At 54.7% G+C, this 16,784-nt stretch overlaps 2 protein-coding genes across 2 annotated transcripts; one reads left to right on the forward strand and one right to left on the reverse strand.

The window, feature by feature from the left end:
* Positions 1 to 4,792: 4,792 nt before the first annotated feature.
* RND2 (Rho family GTPase 2) lies at positions 4,793 to 8,312 on the reverse strand. Its single transcript, XM_080680098.1, has 5 exons — positions 8,073 to 8,312; positions 7,516 to 7,603; positions 6,642 to 6,751; positions 5,803 to 5,937; positions 4,793 to 5,603 (listed from the first exon to the last, which is right to left on the reverse strand). Exons 1-5 carry the CDS (start codon positions 8,172 to 8,174, stop codon positions 5,349 to 5,351), a joined length of 690 nt encoding a protein of 229 aa, XP_080536224.1. The 5' UTR covers positions 8,175 to 8,312; the 3' UTR covers positions 4,793 to 5,348.
* A 1,326-nt stretch (positions 8,313 to 9,638) lies between these two features.
* VAT1 (vesicle amine transport 1) lies at positions 9,639 to 16,654 on the forward strand. The gene is made up of 6 exons (XM_080679591.1): positions 9,639 to 10,139; positions 12,894 to 13,101; positions 13,497 to 13,667; positions 13,762 to 13,851; positions 14,683 to 14,924; positions 15,071 to 16,654. Exons 1-6 carry the CDS (start codon positions 9,732 to 9,734, stop codon positions 15,152 to 15,154), a joined length of 1,203 nt encoding a protein of 400 aa, XP_080535717.1. The 5' UTR covers positions 9,639 to 9,731; the 3' UTR covers positions 15,155 to 16,654.
* The last annotated feature ends 130 nt before the right edge of the window (positions 16,655 to 16,784 follow it).

Raw genomic sequence — 16,784 nt, forward strand, 5'->3', positions numbered from 1 at the left:
TGCTAAGGTCCAACAGCGAGTTCATGGCTGACCTGGGGCTTCTAGAGTCTACAGTCTAGATTCTAGACTCATTCTGGGCTTCATTCCACTTGGCTGCAATACCTACGCCATTGCCAGCGGGCTCGGGGTTCTTTATCTCTGTGGTTTCTTTCCTTCTACTCCAGGCCTTGGTTTCTACCAGTTTTCTTTCCTGTGGCCATCTCATCGCTTCTTTCTCTGTTCCTGCCCCTCTATCGTTTCCTCGGTTTCCAGGAAGCCAGGATAATTACTGAGCTTCTAATTAACCTCTGCCCTAACAAGGGTGGGTCTGGCAGGAGAGGCAGCCATTTTGAAACTGTCTTGGGGTGTTTGGGGGGATAGGTGGGGAGAGGACAAATATGTGTCGTGACACTGTCTCATTTCATCCTTCCCATCTTGCAAGGTAGGTAGGTATTCTTAGCGACAAGGACAGTGAGAGTCTCAGAGAGGCTGGGTAACTTGCCCTAGAGCACCCTGTTGGTAAGTGGTAGCTGTCTGACTCCCAAACCTCTGTTTTCCACCTCACACCCTGGCACAGGAGATAAAGCAGGGTAAGTAAGAGGCCTGCAGATGCCAGGCTCAGGGGAGCCACAACCTCTCTGAAGGAGGCCCTGCTTTGTTGCTCCCCCCTCCCCCCAGGCAGTGCCTGCCTCCCCCCACCCCCTTTTCCTCTGGTCCCCACCTTCCTCTGGGCCCCTTCTGCACAGTGGTGAAATCTCACAAATGCATGCTTATGCCCCTGGGGGGCTGGGGAGATGGCAATCAAGTGGGAGAAACCTGACAAACCCAGACCTCGGAGGTCTCCCTCCTGCTGACACCCCCTCCCAGTTCCCTGTCTGCCCCTCCCCTCTGTGGGTCAAGCTTGCCAGCATCTGCGTCTGTCTCATTGTGCTCTGGGGGAAAGGGAGAGCCGGGGGTGAGTGGGTGTCTATGTGCATGAACATAAGGCCTCCGGGTTCATTCTGACACTGAATGAAAAACTCACCAATTATTCGTCCAATCTCATTAATATGCAGACAGACATCTGTTATTTAGGAGTCAACAGCAGAGGCATTTTCTTGGGGGGAGGAGCACTTATGTACATGTCCCTCTTGTCTCTCTAGCTCCTGGGAAGTAGCTGCTTGGGAATCACCCCACCGCCTGGAGCTGGAGCCTCCCCCTCTCTGACCCTCACCCCCAACCTTCAGGAGAAGGAGTAGGGGATTGACTAGAGACATGGATAGAGACCTGGGAACCCAGCAGGGGGAAGGCGGGAGAGGGGCTGCTGTGTGTAGAAGAAAATCTTCTGTTAGGAGAGAGGCAGGGGGGTTACCACAGAAGAGCTGAACCCCTTTCCTGGGGAAGAGTGTGTGGAGTTGGTGGAGAGAGCTGTGCCAGGATTGCTGGTGTCCACTGGCAACCTCGGACATGACCTCTTCCTCCTACCTCCCTCAGCCTTCAGGATCAATCTGAGTATATCTGGGGTGGGGTCACCATGGTAACCTGGAGTCCTCACCCAGAGACTTCAGAATAGGTAATGGGAAGAGTTTAGAAAAATGAGGACCAAAAGACCTCAGCTTTCAGAGTTATTATAGGGTCTCTCTAGTCCTTAGGATACGTGTGAGAGCAAGACACAGCCACCTCCCCTTCCTGGGTTTTGGCCTTCCTCCAGCCTTTGAATCCCTAGCACAGGAAGCCCCTCTAAGAAGCCATTCTTGATTCCCTCAGGCCCAGCTCAGAAGCACGGGGTGACTACATTGTAAAGAATAAAGGTTGAGCCCTAACTGGTTTGGCTCAGTGGATAGAGCATCGGCCTACAGACTGAAGGGTCAGGATCTGTTCTGGTCAAAGGCATGTACCTCGGTTGCAGGCTCCTCCCCAGCCTGGGCCCTGGTCAGGGCTTGTGTGGGAGGCAACCAATCGATGAATTTCTCTCATATCAATATTTCTCTCTGTCTCTCCCTCTCTCTTCCACTCTCTGCAAAAATCAATGGAAAAATATCTTCAGGTGAGGATTAACCAAAAATAAATAAATAAATAAATAAATAAATAAATAAATAAATAAATAAAGGTTGACATAGCTCAGCCATCTTTAAAGGGTCAAACAGCTTTTCTACATCCTTTCTCTGAATCTTCCTCATCAACACGAGGTCGATGTGGTGACCAGCTCCCCTTTTCCAGGTGTGAAAACTGAGGTTCAGACAGGTGCAGGGCCTTACCAAAGGCTCCCTAGGGAGGAAGGGGAAGAGCTGGGGCCCAGGCTCTTGAACCTCTGCCTCCAATCTTAAGCTCTTCACATGACTGTCCCTGCTGGGAAGGCTGGAGTCACAAGGAGATGACCCTCTAGCAGGTGAAGCATTTCAGGGTTAGACCAAGTCCCTGCCCCTGCCCCTGCCCCTGCCCCTACCTCTACCTCTACCCCTGCCCCTGCCCTGCCCCTGCCCCGCCCCTGCCCTTCCTTTCCCCTCCTCCCTCCTGGGCAGGCTGATTGCTGAGGTTAAGAAACACTGGAAGCATCACAGTGATTAGTAGTTTATTTCATTAAATGATTAACGAGGCTACATTGCTTCCCAAAGGGGTGTCTAATTTGTGGGGGAAACAGCTGCAGAGATGGAAGCTGAGTCTGACTCCTGCAACTGAGATGGGAGGGTGGGGGTGGGAGTTAGGTTCCCTCCCTCCAGCCTGCAGGGGGCTTTGAGGATCAAGAATAAGCCCCCTACCCTCCTCCCACCTATTGGGCTCCTTAGTCCAGAGGTGCAGCCCCTCCAGGAAATAAAATGTCTGGCAACCCAGACCTGCAGAGGGGACCAAAATCTGTTGCCAGTGGTATTGGAAATGTATTAAACTTTGGGGGCTCCTCCAACTGATTTATTTTCCTAATTATGTTTGCTTTAGGCGGATATTGAAATGCGTTTGCACTCCCCAAGCGCCAGCATGGCAGGAGAGAGAGGCTGAGAGAAGAGAGGGACACAAACACTGCACTTTGGCAGCCACAGGCTTGAGCCTGCTTGGTACCAAAGTCCAAGGTGAAAAGGGAAGCCACGAGGCCCCAAATCCTAAATTGATGGTATGGCAGTTCCCTGTGGGGGAAGAGTCAGTCCTCTGGGACCAGACTGAGAGATGGGCCTTTCCCAGAACCCTTAATCCAGGTCTCAGGGTCCCTGAGGAGGGTCTCAGAGTCAGCCTCTAACCAGGTCAAGGTTTGAGAGGGTGGGGTATCCTGTGCCCTTAAGCTGTCCCAGAATCCTTGAGGAGATTGGTTGAGATGGACCAGGACAGGGTCCTTAGAAGAGGGAGGGAAAGAGGTGTCTGATGAGCCAGGAATGGGTGGGGATTTCTTTTCCACTCAAGGCTGGGCCCTGGCACAGGGAAAGGAGAAGCTATTTTAAATGATACATCTCAGAGCCAAACTCCCCAGCCCCCATCACCTCATCCAGATGACCCATCTACCCAAAAGCCAAATCTGGTCACTTCATTCTGTGCTTAAAGTCCCTGGTGCCTCCTCACATCCTCGGAAGGAAGTCCGGGTTCCCCTGTGGGCCCTGCAGTGGCCTTAATGTACCTTCCCAGCCTTGTCTTCTGCCCTTCCCGCCATGGCAGCCCCAACCGTGCCATGTTGTTTCTCATCTCCATATGCCTGCACATGCTCTACCCTCTGTCCGGAGTGCTTCTCCTACCCCTTTTCTGCCTGGGAAAACCCTCTTCAACCCTCAGGACCTGGCTCAGGGCACTGAAGCCCCCTCGAAGAAGCCATTCTTGATTCCCTCAGGCCCAGCTCAGAAGCACTGGGTGACTACATTGTAAAGAGCTGTAAGGAGCTCCCACGGCCAAGGCCCTGTCACACCTGGGGTACCCCTCTGTCCTGAGGGGCTGGTCCCAGAGCAGAGACTGGTCCCCTCAGTCTCCCAAGCCAGTGTCTGGCACACGGTTGGTGCTCAGTACACATTTGCTGAATGAATGTGAGAGGAATGGGCCGTGATTTGGGGGTGGGGATTCCAGATGGGAGGGTGAGGTCTGTGTTCTCTCCCAGAGTGTGTCTGGAGGAGCTGTCTGGGGCTGGGGGAGGGGAGGGCCAGGGATGGTTCCTGGGGGAGAATGTCACCGAAAAGAGGCCAGTGGGACCAGAGCCAGGGAGGGAATACAGGACAATGTGAAACTAGACTCCCGAGAAAACAGACCAGCACTGTCTTTCCTGACAACACGTGCTCCAGCCAGCCCCGCCACCAGCTTTCCTTCATCAGGGGGTTGGGAGGGGGTGACCCTAAACTCAGCTGATGCTCCCTCCACAATCATCAAAGAGCTCAGGATGGAAAGAGGGTGAGAACCCCTGCCCCCCGCCGAGGAGACTCCAGAATCAAACCTCTGTCCCCTTGAGAAACTTCCCTATGTCCAGGGTCACTTCTGCGATGTGGGGGCTTTTGGTGCTCTCCCTACCCCCACAACTCCTAGGGTACCAGTAGATTCCAAGGTGGGGGTGTATGGAGATGGTGAGCAAAGGGCCTGGACCACTTCAGCTGGACCCCTCCCACTCAAGCAGGGGGCCCCAGCTGGGTTGAGTAATGAATTGCACATCAGTCCACTTTAAAACCCCCTAATGGCTTTAGGATTGTTTGGCTCATTAACTGAGATGAATATTCCCAAGATACCTCACTTCCCCACCTCGGGCTCCTAAAAGGACACTGCTGATCCAACCCATGACTTCCTCTGCCTCTTCCTGAAGTCTAACTTTCCCTCCTGCTACTGGGGATTGGTAGACTGGTATTTAGAAAGCAACAAAACTAAAGCCACAGCCGTGTTCCATGGACATGGGCTTTATTTGGGGACGGTTGGCGAAGAGAGGGAGGAGCTAGGACTGGTGGGTATATGGGGGGAAGGGCTTCTTAACTTGCTTTTTAATTTAGTGCATGTTGCCTGGAGGTTAGGGTAAGTGAGCACAGCTGTAGAAGTGAGAGGAGAGGAAAAGGGAAGTTCATGGAATGGACACTTTCCTTCGGGAAGGAAGCCAGGACCAGGATCTGGGGACTCGGGGCAGGGAGGGAAGGCACTCTTCATATACTGAGACTCAACCAAGGTCACTGCTCGATGCCAACTTCCCTAAACCCCCTGCCCCGTCCCAGCTCCTGACCCAGATGCCTGCTCTGCTAGCTCCCTCAACTTCCTGTGGAGAGGAGGGGGATGAGGGTGTGGGGAATGATGGTACCCTCTGCCTCCAGGTCCCTGGCCCAGGAGAATTGCTCACTCAACCTGCCCTGAAGTTCCAGCCAGTCAGGGGGTCAGGAAGCCAGGGTGCAGGCAGGGGAACAATTGTGCCCTTCACCACCCCTCCTGACACTCGGCCCCTCCCTGGCTCCTCACATGAGGTTGCAACTCTTGGCTCGATCCTTGTGTATCTCCCCTTCATTCCCATTCCCCCGGTCTGGCCTTCCTGCCAGCTGAGTGGATCGTTGCAGTCCCCGGCGTGAGTCAGTACGGCGCAGCTGCCTATGGCCACGGCCAAGGGAGGCCACTGTGGCCACGTGGAAGACATCCCTGACGCTGCGCTCAGAGGACCGGGAGGAGCACTCCACATAGGACACGGCCCCCACCTGCTTGGCCAGCACAGTGCCCTGGAATGAAGGAAGTTATGCATTTCAGCAAGGGGCAGGGAGACAGAGGGCTGGGGGAGGGGAAGAGGTCAAGGGATCAGGCCAGAGGTTAGAAGCCAGGACAAGGGATGAACAAAATAGGGTGTTTTCAAATCAGAGACTGAGAGGGTCAGAAATGGGAGATCTAGGCTGGGATGAGGTCAAAGGTCAAGAGTCCCACCTGCTCATGTGTAACAGGGATAAGCCTCTGCTTGGACAGCTCCCTCAGTGTGGCCAGGTCAGTCCGCATGTCCAGTTTACAGCCAACCAGCACAACCTTGGCATTGGGACAAAACTCCTGAGTCTCCCCTTGCCACTATTTGAGGAAAGAAAATAGTGGAGGGTAGAAGAAGGCACATGGTGAACCATGCTCCCCACCAGGAGGCCCCCCTTTATCACAGCATCAGAAACCGGCACCCCTCTGGACACTCCTGTGTGAGCAAGGAGGTGGGAATGGTGGGCTCGGGCTGAAAGCAGGGATGGGGTGTGGGAGAAGGGGAGGGAGGAGAGGGCTGAGGTGGCGCTGTAGGGTCTGTGCCCTGCGTCTATAACTCGGGGGCCATGTAGCTTCTGCCAGCCTGGAGCCTTCCCATTCTGACCCCCTATCCTAAGTCTGTGTGTGGGAACAGACCAATTCAGCCCTCCCCTCCCCCACCTGGGAACTGGGGCTGCCTTAGCTGACTTCTGGCCTTTCACCATAGGCTTTTCTCATGGAAATAGGGGCCTGGAGAGGAGACCACAGGGCTTTCCTGAGCTCCAAGAGCAGCCTTCCCATCCAGTCCATCTGGGGTTCCCACGCCCACGGAGAGGGGGAGGGTGGCTATGGAATATCTTGAGTACCTCTCCCTGCTCTCCCCCATCATCCCCAGATGCCCTACCCAGCTCTGAGGATTGATTTCTAGGAAAGGGGGGTTGGGAGGATGAGAGTTTCACACACTCTCCAGTTGATGGCTTATGTTGTATCAGAACCGTGGTTTCTGGTCCCCCTCCAGCTAACTTCCTGCTTCCCCAGGCTCCCACCTTCTTGAGGACACTGTCCAGTGTTTCTGGTCGGCTAATGTCGAAGCAGATGAGCACAGCATCTGAATCAGGATAGGCAAGGGGCCGGACATTATCATAGTAAGAGGAACCTGAGAGAAGCAGAGGGGAGAGGGCAGGTAAGGGTCCTGAGTGGTTGGAAGGCCTGGAAGGGAAGGGGAGGCCTGATGCTAGGATCAGGGAAAGGAAAAGCAGTTATTAATAGCCATCCAGGAGTCTATGTTCCTCCAAGGCAGGGACAGGCAGAGGGGAGGTTAGATGGCAGAAAACAGCTCTCCACTTCCCCAGGGGTTTCTCTAAAAGTAAGCATTCTTAGTTTTTTCAGAGTCTGAGAAGCTCACGAAATCTCTCGACATTCTCACAAAATTTTGCGTGTGCTTTCTGGGCTCTGACAGACATCTTCTAATGACCTCCAGGGGACCAGAGTAAAAATAAAACCCTCCTCCTTTTTGGAGAAGGGAGGGAGCTCTCCCATCCTCTTGGGACTTGATCTCAGATTCCTATAGCTCAGTCTAGAGACGTCGTTCCCATACCCAAAGAAATTCTAAATGTCTTTCCTAAATCCAGTACAACCCCCTAAAAAAACACGTTCCCACATGAAAAACATTGCTTCTCAACTTTCCCAGAGAGGCAGAATCCAGCGGAGGGGATTGGATACTGGGCTTTTCTCCTTCAGGGCATGGTCTCTATGTGTGTCAGCAAGCTCTGCCTCAGTTTCTCTGGCTTTAAGCAGACGGTTGCTTTTCCTTCCTCCTAGAATTAGGTGGATGGGCTGAGCTGAAGCCTAAAGGTCTAGCCGAGGGAGGGGTCAGGGTGGGGGCCTTAGAAGTCAGGGTGACCCCAGGGAGGTGGCTACCTGAAGTGTCCCACATGTTGAGCTCAATGCGGCGCTTGTCTATCTCAAAGCTGGCGGTGTAGTTCTCAAACACGGTGGGGACATAACTCTGCAGACAAGGATGGGTCAAGATGTGATCCTCCAGCCCTCACTCCAGACAAATGCCCTCCTTACTCCCACACCCTGGCCAGCCCAGCCCCTGGACACAAGTTGGTTTGGTGTGGGGCAAAGGGGAATCTCTGCTAGGCTTCCAGACGCCCTCCCAGCCCTTGCAGCCCCAGTTCTTCCCCTCTCCGATGCCCAGGACCCCCGCCATCCCCTAATACCCCTTCTGAGATCCTTTGCTTCCCCCAAACCCCAATCATCTCATCCTGATCCCCAGTTCCTCCCACCCCAATCCTCTGCAGTCCTTCCAGAGCTCCCAACACCACCACCACCCGCCCCCCCCCCAACACCCCGTCCTCCATGCCTCTCTCTCGTCCCTGGTAACCCCAGTACCCATTTCTGCCCGTCCCCCGGGCTCCAGTCACCCACCCCCGCGACCTCAGCTCCCCGCTCCCAAGACACCGGTCCCTCACCCCGGGGTAGGCGTCCTTGGCGAACACCTGCAGCAGCGCCGTCTTGCCGCACTCTGCGTCCCCCACCACCACGATCTTGCAGCGGCCGCTCTGCCCCTCCATGGTCCCGGCTACACGCCGGCACCCCGCGGAGCCCCCCTCCCGGGCCCCGCTGCCGCCTCCCCCGCCGCTGCAGCTGCAGCCGCTCGGGCCGCCGACACCGGCATCTCGCGGGCCCGCGCCGAGCCCCAACCCGGGGCCGCGGCAACCCCCCTCTGCCCCGCCCCCAGCCCGGCGGCCGCGCCCCCGGCCCCGCCTCCTGCCTCCTGCCTCCCGCCCCCGCAGCCGGGAGGCGGGGCCCAGGGGAGCGAGGCGGGACCCCAGGAAACCTAGAGAGAAAGCAGAGTTCTAGCGCACTGTTTGGGGCGGGCGGATCCGGGCTTTTTGACTGATTTGACTTTCTTGGGGGTGGGGAGGGGTGGGGAGGGGTGGGGAGGGGTGGGGTGGGGTGGGGGCGGGCGGGGCTTGGTGGGATCAGCACACGCACGAGGCTCGGGCCTTTTGCGTGCCCACGCGTGCACGCCGGTGTGCTACTGCGGACACGCGCGGGGGCAACCATCCACTTCCTGAACAGGAGGCACGAGGTGGTGGGGAAGAAAGGAGCCTTTAGGGTTCGGTCTCCCTCCTATATGCTCAGGTCCCGGCAGGGAGTCTTGGGGTTAGGAGCGTGTGGACTCCATCACCCCCACCAGGAAAATGGTGACGCCATGGCTTTCTGTCCCCATGGCAACGAGTGGCCTAGTCTGGAGCTATGGTGACTTAACGGCGGGCCTGGACTAGCTGGAGGCAAGAATGAGTTTCTTCAGCCAAGCGCAGGGTGAAAAGTTTTTGGGAGCTGCGTCCTCTGGTGGATACTTCGGGGAGACAGGGATGGGGAGCGAAGAAGAGGCAGATCAAATTGCCCAGAGTGACAGCTCTGCTGGAGCCAGAGACAAACTCTAAAGTCATTTCAGGCTTGATCCGGAATCTAACAATAATCGAGCTTCTGTTTTGCCTTTGTATGGCATCTTTTACTTTTGAAAAGCGCTCTTTACATCGAGGATACTCGATTTAATTTTATCTTTACCCTTTAACAAGCAGTATCTTCACCATTTTACAGAAGGGAAAATTGAAGCACAGAGCTTTAATACACAAAATCAAATGGAAAGTTTTTAAGACTCTATCTCTCTACTCCAAGTTTCCCATTGATAGACCACACGGAATGGGTCACATAAGGGTAGAGTCAGAGTCTGAAGAACAACTTGTTTGGGTTCCGGTCTACAGGTGGCTAGCTCTTCAAATTTGAAGTCAGCTCAGATTCAGACTGCTCCTTAACATATATTTTAACTTGCGTAAGGTTTATTATGAATACACAAGTAAATTAAATCGCGATCTGCATGACCCCAAGAATGCCTTCGCTCTGTCTGTCCGCAGAGGTTCCAGTCTCCGGTTTTCTCGCGCCCGCAGCACCCGCACTGTGGCCTTGGCCCTTTAAGGGGGCGCGCGAAGCCCCGCCCCTGGGCCGGCGCCCCGCCCCTTCTTCTCTGAGTCCACAGCCGCGGCTCATCCTGACGCGCGCCCCGCCCTCCCCAGCTGTGCACCCTTAAGTCCAGCTGTGCGCGCACGTCGGGAGTCCCAGCCATGTCCGCGGAGAGAGAGGTAGCCGAGGTGGCCACCGTGGTGGCGGCGGCCGAGGCAGGGCCCGTAGAAGACGTCTCTTCGCGGCCCCCGAGCGCCGAAGCCGTGGGCGACGCCCAGCCACCCGCGGCCTCCGAGGGGGCCGCCGCCGCTTCGCCGCCGCGGCTGCGCTGCCTGGTGCTCACCGGCTTCGGCGGCTACGACAAGGTGAAGTTGCAGAGCAAGCCGGCCGCTGCCCCGGCCCCCGGCCCCGGCCAGCTGACGCTGCGCGTCCGGGCCTGTGGGCTGAACTTCGCGGACCTTATGGCCCGGCAGGGGATCTACGACCGGACGCCGCCGCTGCCCTGCACTCCGGGCATGGAGGGCGCGGGAGTCGTGGTCGCAGTGGGCGAGGGAGTCAACGACCGCAAGGTAAGCGGACCAGCCCAGGGCCGGGATGTGCAGGTAGCCGGGCAGGAGGGGGCGGGCTCCGGGGGTGTGGCAGGGCAGGGGACCTGGGTAGACGGGCATGGAAGGCATAGGAAAGGGGCCTGGGCTCTGAAGCTCCTGAAAAACTGGATTTATATCTGGGGGTGGGGTGAGCCGGAGTTATCCCCCCCCCCCCCGCTTCCCAACCATTTTTAATGGTGGCCGCCGCCCAGAAGCAGCGGTGGCGGTGGGTATGTGTGGGGGGAAACAATAAGGCGCCCATGCGCATGCGCGTAATGACCTAACTCTCCCCCCCCCCCGCCCCATCCCGCAACCACCGGTAAAACCACACCTGTACCCCTGCCCAACGAACACTCCCCGTAATGGTGGTTTGTGACCCCGATTGGTGCCTCGTCCCTCCAGGGAGCTTGAGCTGTGTAGTCAGGGTTGGGCGGCGGCGCAGGCTGTGCCAGAGCCCGAGTCACATGCAGCCCCGTGGTCTGTGGGGGTGTGAGGCGGCCCCTCCCAGGACGGGGCCAGAGACGAGGCACGCCCATCATATGGAAGAGAGGGAACCTGCCACCACCCCTCTACCGGCCCCACGTTGCCAGTCTGATTTTGGTGGGGCCAGGGAGGGGGGAGATATGGGTACGGAGTTGAGATTGGGTCTCTGGATCTTTGTGTTGGACTTTGTCTCCCGTGACTGCAATATCTCCTCCTCCTCCGGTGACTCAGCCATCGGGTCACGACCCCCGTGGCTGCCCTTGGGACCATCCCAGCGGGCGGACCTTGCCTAAGCCTTCCTTGTGGAGGACCCTCCGAACCCCTGGCGGTGCTTATTTGGACTGGGGTTGAGGGGTGTGGCACCGGGAGCAGGTTGGCCCAGCTCTGCCGGTCTGTTTCTCCTTTTTGTTTATCATTAATCTTGGCTACAACCCTGGACATCGGAGAGTTCCAAATGACCAACTTTTTGAGAGACTTGGAGTGAGCCTTTGCGTGTCATTTGTTTAGGAGTTTCTTTTCAAATCAGGCCCCCGCAAGAGAGGCCCCTCAGATGCAGCCTTTCTCTTGCTGGACCTGCCAGTCCTAAATCCCAGAGCTGGAATTCTTGGATTTATTTGTACATGCAAACATATCCTCTTTAAAGGTCTTCTTCCTGGATTCAGCTCTGGCCCCACCCTTTCCACTGACTTTTAAATAATCCCACTCTTGAGAGGGTGCTAAGAGGAAAATTTTTTTAGTGGGGGGAGTTGTAGTTCATGCTGCTCATGAAGGCCACCCACCTAACTTCCCCTCCCCACACTTTCCACTTGGTAAATACAGGATATCCTGTCCAGGGCAAGAATCTGATTGTAAGAGGCTGGATTCTGTGGGGAGGGCACCCTCCCTGCCTCCTGATACCAGGGCTGACTCTGCTCTGTGATGGGCTGAGTGGTGGGCATTAGTCTAGGTAAGTCGTCAGCCTTGTTCTGGGCCAGACCTGGGCCTGGTCACCAACCAGACCGACCACTACACTTTTCCCTGTCCTCCAGGGTGACTGCCGAGCCTGCTAATCCTGAGTCTTGATGTGGAATGCTTTCATTCCCCACACCTCATCTCAGATCAGTGCTTGAAGGGAAAGATCCTAGCCTGCCCTCAATCCTCCTCATCAATAGAATGTGGGGCCTTGAGGACATGAAAAGGGGTGTGTGGGAGAGTCCCATCCCCCTTCCTCATGGATCCCAAACCTCGTTAATTACAGAATTCCCATCATTCCTGGCAGGGGCCAAGACAGACCCGGATTGTCCCAGAACAGCACCCACACCTCCCTCTCCACGCTCTTCAAGGAGTGAGGAGGGGCCTTCCTTTCTCCTGAGAATGCTCCCTTTCCCCTGCCCTAAGCTGAAAGGAGCCTCTCCTACAGGTGGCTGAGAGTTAGGAGAATACCTTTTCCTGGTGGGAGGGATTGTGTGGCTCTTCTTGTCCGTCACCTCTCCCCGCAACACACACATCTCTGGGTGAAAGTGTTCCTGGGCCCCCAGTGCTGACTCAGATACTTCTCCTAAGGGAACCACACCCCGCTCTAACTGGTTAGAGATCTTTACCTGTACTGTGGTATGGACCATATCACATACTCCATCTTCCTTCAGTTACTGGACTTGGTCACCTCCCCTCCTGGTTACTGTTATTGTCATTATTGTTGTTGTTACTATTATTAGTTAACACCAGTGAGTGTCTACTATGTGGCCAACGTTTGGCTAAAAAAAGACTAAATGATTTTTTGTTACTTAATCCTCACAACTCCCTAATTTACAGATAGGAAAACTGGGGCTCAAAAAAGTTAAATTTCTGTTTGCCCAATGTCACATGGTCAATAAGTAGTGGAGCCTGTTTTTTTTAACAGAAGCAGTTTGATCTCTTCAATACTTTATGCTGCCCCAACTGTAAGCTTCTTGCATCAGGGACCTTACACAATGGTGAAGTCTAATATCTGTAAAATGGAGATAAGAATAGTATCTACCTTAAAGAGCTGGTGTAAGGATTAGTTAAGTGTTTATATATAAAGCACTTACAATATAGCCTGGACCTTGGGAAGCAATCAGTAAAGGTAAGCTGTTATTGTTTGTAATGACATTATTATTATTATTATTATTATTACCATAACTATCGCTGTTCCTTCATTACCAGGAAGAGGGCCTTGTACATAACAGAAGGTCATAAATTGCCAATGAGTGAATGAATGAGTGACTTAATCATGCTCTGCTTTCATTCTTCAAGGTAGGGGATCGGGTGATGGTGTTGATCCGCTCGGGCATGTGGCAGGAGGAGGTGACTGTGCCCTCAGCCCAGACCTTTCTGATGCCTGAGTCCATGACCTTTGAGGAAGCTGCTGCCTTGCTTGTTAATTACATCACAGCATACATGGTCCTCTTTGACTTTGGCAACCTACGGCCTGGCCACAGCGTCTTGGTACACATGGCTGCAGGTAACAGGCCCCTTTCCTTTATCCCCCCTCCTTACCCAGATTTCCTCCTAGGCCCCTTCTCAGTAGCATGTCTGGACTGTTGCCATGGTAACACCAGGCTGCCTTGGCCTATGGCGCCCAAGGCCTCTGCAGTATTGTTGCCGTGGCAACATTCAGGCACCAGATCCAGCCTGGTGTGCTATCCATAGCAACATGCTGTGGCCCAGCACCCCTTCCTTGCCAGCTACCCTTCCCCCAATTCTCAATCACAGAAAGTGGACATGAGATGAGCGCAGAAAGCCTCGGATTGAGCATAGGAAAAATGAAGATGATGGGGTTGGTGCCTGAGAGGCAAGAATGGAGACTGGTGGTTGGGTGACTCTATATCCCCTACTTATGAAAGTGTCTTGCTGCAGGGGGTGTGGGTATAGCCGCCTTGCAGCTGTGCCGAACAGTAGAGAATGTGACAGTGTTCGGAACGGCCTCGGCCAGCAAGCATGAGATACTGAAGGAGAACGGGGTCACACATCCCATTGACTACCACACGACTGACTACGTGGATGAGATCAAGAAGATCTCCCCCAAAGGTGGGGTCAGGGTATGGGATGGCATGGGACAGCGGGGAGGTCTCTAAATTGGTGGATTCTAATGCTGCTCCTGGTCCCCCTTATTCTGTGACAGGCGTGGACATCGTCATGGACCCTCTGGGTGGGTCCGATACTGCTAAGGGCTACAATCTCCTCAAACCCATGGGCAAATTGATCACCTATGGTAAGTCAGTGGGTCAGAATGGGGAGGGATATAGAGGCCCAGGGATCTTGAATGAAGAAGGGGCAGGGAGCCAGGAGCTGGAGAGAGAGTGCCAGGGTTAGGATGGCCCTGAGATGTTGTACTCAGATTGCTGCCTCCTGGGTACAGCTGCTGTCATTTTCTTTCACAACCTTCCATGTGAGTCACAGTAAATTGTGTTTTCTGTGCTCCTGTTTGGGGATTATTCCTTTTTAAAAATATTTTTTTATTGATTTCAGAGAGGAAAGGAGATGGAGAAAGAGATAGAAACATCAATGATGAGAGAGAATCATTGATTGGCTGCCTCCTGCATGCTCCACACTGGGGATTGAGCCCACATTGTGGGCATGTTCCCTTGACCGGTGTTGAATCCAGGACCTATCAGTCCGCAGGCCTCCGCTCTATCCACTGAGCCAAACCAGCTAAGGCTGGGGATTATTCTTGATGCACAATCACCCAGTCTGCCTTCCTCTGTTCTACCCTCCTGGCTTCTGGGACAACTGTATTTCCATTTAAAAAACCATTTTATACACCTGAAACTAATACAAAATAATATTGAATGTAAACTGTCATTGAAAAATAAAATTTAAAAAACCATTTCACATAAAAATAAACAAATAAAGATTAGAACCATTTTTGAGTTAGATGGAGTCTTTTGGGGCCTGGTAGCCTGCAGGCAGTGGATTATCCTGGCACTTCCTGGCACTAGTGTGGATAATTGTAAGGGGCCCACAGGGGGCAGATGAACATGGAACCAGACACAGGGCTGTGCTTGGCACCCGGATTCATAGGCTATGTCTCCTTGTCTCTCAGGAATGGCCAACCTGCTGACAGGCCCCAAGCGGAGCCTGATGACCCTGGCACGTACATGGTGGAATCAGTTCAGCGTGACAGCTCTGCAGCTGCTGCCGGCCAACCGGGCTGTGTGTGGCTTCCACCTGGGCTACCTGGATGGTGAGGTGGAGCTGGTCGGTGGTGTGGTGACCCGCCTCCTGGCTCTGTACAATCAGGGCCACATCAAACCTCACATTGACTCTGTGTGGCCCTTCGAGAAGGTGAGTGTGATGGCTCTGCCGGGAGGGCCTGGGCAGGACCCTGAAAGGCTGGGGTCCTAGGGGTAGGATTCCTTGGGGGAGGAAAGCCTCCTCCTTTAGGCTGACTCTCTGGAGCACTGGGAGCAGCACTTTGTCTTCCTTTTCAGGTGGTGGATGCCATGAAGCAGATGCAGGAGAAGAAGAATGTGGGCAAAGTCGTCCTGGTGCCTGGGCCAGAGAAGGAGAACTAGGATGGGGGGCTGGGAGACCCTCGGCAAGAGAGAAGCTGGGAAGCCATATTATGTTGGCCACCAGATCCTCGAATTTCATCCTTTATCATAATGCTCTGCCCTCTCTCCTCCAAAGGTCTCCATGGTGATGATCTCTCCCCTGCCCTGTGTTTTCTCTTTAGCCAGGGCTGCCCCCTCCCTCCTTCCTGCCCTCTGAAGAGGTTGGGAAGTGACCACTTGGATGTCTGGGCCCCGCCAAAGGGACAGGGAGGGACAGAGGGAGACCGGCTGCTTCCTGCCCCCACCCTTTCCCTGGGCCTGCTGTGCTGCTTTTGTGCCAAGGCTAGCCAATCCCTTCCCGTTCTGTTCTACGTGCTTCCGCCTCTGCCTCATCTCCCCTCCTGCCCCTGCCCCTGCCCCACTACCTCCCCCAAAGAAATGAGATGTCAGCTCAGGATATGGGGCCAATCTGTGTGAGTCCAGCATGTCCCTGTTTTGCCCTAGTGTCCCTTCAACCCGGGCCAACCAGTGCCCACCTCTGAACTCCTTTGCCTCATTGTATGGCCTCATCTTCTTGTTCCCCAACTTCTTAAGCACAATTGGGCTTCTTCCACCTCCAGGTTTCCTGCCACTCTTAACCAAGGTTGCCTCTTACAACAAGGGCAGGAATCACACCTGCTCCCCTAGGTTACGACTCTGTGGGAGGGACACAGAGGCCCCCCTTCCTTCACTGAGTTCTCTGGATTTGTTCTCAGTGCCTTAGCAATGGAAAACCTGTGCTTGTGTATATGGGGGGGTCCCTGTCCCTGTCTCACACCTCCTTCTCCACCCTTGTACTCCCCAGTGCCTTCCTTGTTCTGGTGGAGCTGGGGTTCTACTGCTCCCCAGTCCCACAACACCTCCAAAAATCTGTGAGTGTGCCAGTGTGGGGGGCAGGGGCGGCCCCTAGCCTCCTAGGTCCTGTGCCATGTCCTGTCTCTCTGGGGCTGTCATTTCTCTCTTAGTGGTTAAGGAGGAAGAGGAGGGGAAGTTTTCTCAGCCTTGCAGATAAGGGTGGCATTTACCAGCCAGAGCCCTGGGAGTCAATGCTGTCTATTTCTTGTTCTGGGACCAAAGTGAAAATTAAAGCACATCCCCGTGCAGTCATGGGAGGCCCCCTGCCCCCTGCCTTCTCAGAGCAGGGAGGTACCTTTTCAAACTCAGCCCCAAACTTTGTTTACATGGGTGGGGAGAGGGAGTGAGGGAGTAAAAGGGGTGGGGGAGGGCGGGTTAGGAACTGGGCCCCTGGAACCAAAGTGGGGACTTCCTAGGGTGCAGGTGTAGTTCCCTCTGCTCTCTGAGCTGGAATTGAGAAGGGTTATTGCCCCAGCCATTGCCAATGGGAGGTGGCGGGGAGGGGTTCAGCCTCTTCATTGTCCAAATGAGGCCTAAACGGTGTGAAGTGCGACTTCTGCTTTTGTGTACCCCACCCCATGACCGAAGCTGCCTTTGTGTTTGTGTCAATAAAAAGCTAAACCCTGGATCCTGGCTGTTGCCTCTGAGAATGGAGGGGAAGGTCAGCTGGGGAAGGTCAGTGCTGGTGGCGGAAGGCTAAGGTTTCTGCCCTCCCCACAGCCTCCTTCCTTGCCCAAATCAAGTTTCCTTTCATGAA

Source organism: Plecotus auritus, assembly GCF_963455305.1.
Source record: "Plecotus auritus genome assembly, chromosome: 7".
In the NCBI taxonomy this organism is placed as follows: Eukaryota; Metazoa; Chordata; class Mammalia; order Chiroptera; family Vespertilionidae; genus Plecotus; species Plecotus auritus.

Bases quoted from the DNA above. Each gene is read 5' to 3' on its own strand.
- RND2 (XM_080680098.1), bottom strand. From the start codon at position 8,174: ATGGAGGGGCAGAGCGGCCGCTGCAAGATCGTGGTGGTGGGGGACGCA. The intron at 6,752-7,515 runs GTAGCCACCTCC...TGCTTCTCTCAG, and splicing joins CAACATGTGGGACACTTCAG to GTTCCTCTTACTATGATAAT. The intron at 5,938-6,641 runs GTGGGAGCCTGG...TTCCTCAAATAG, and splicing joins TGGACAGTGTCCTCAAGAAG to TGGCAAGGGGAGACTCAGGA.
- VAT1 (XM_080679591.1), top strand. From the start codon at position 9,732: ATGTCCGCGGAGAGAGAGGTAGCCGAGGTGGCCACCGTGGTGGCGGCG. The intron at 13,102-13,496 runs GTAACAGGCCCC...GTCTTGCTGCAG, and splicing joins CTTGGTACACATGGCTGCAG to GGGGTGTGGGTATAGCCGCC. The intron at 13,852-14,682 runs GTAAGTCAGTGG...CTTGTCTCTCAG, and splicing joins GGGCAAATTGATCACCTATG to GAATGGCCAACCTGCTGACA.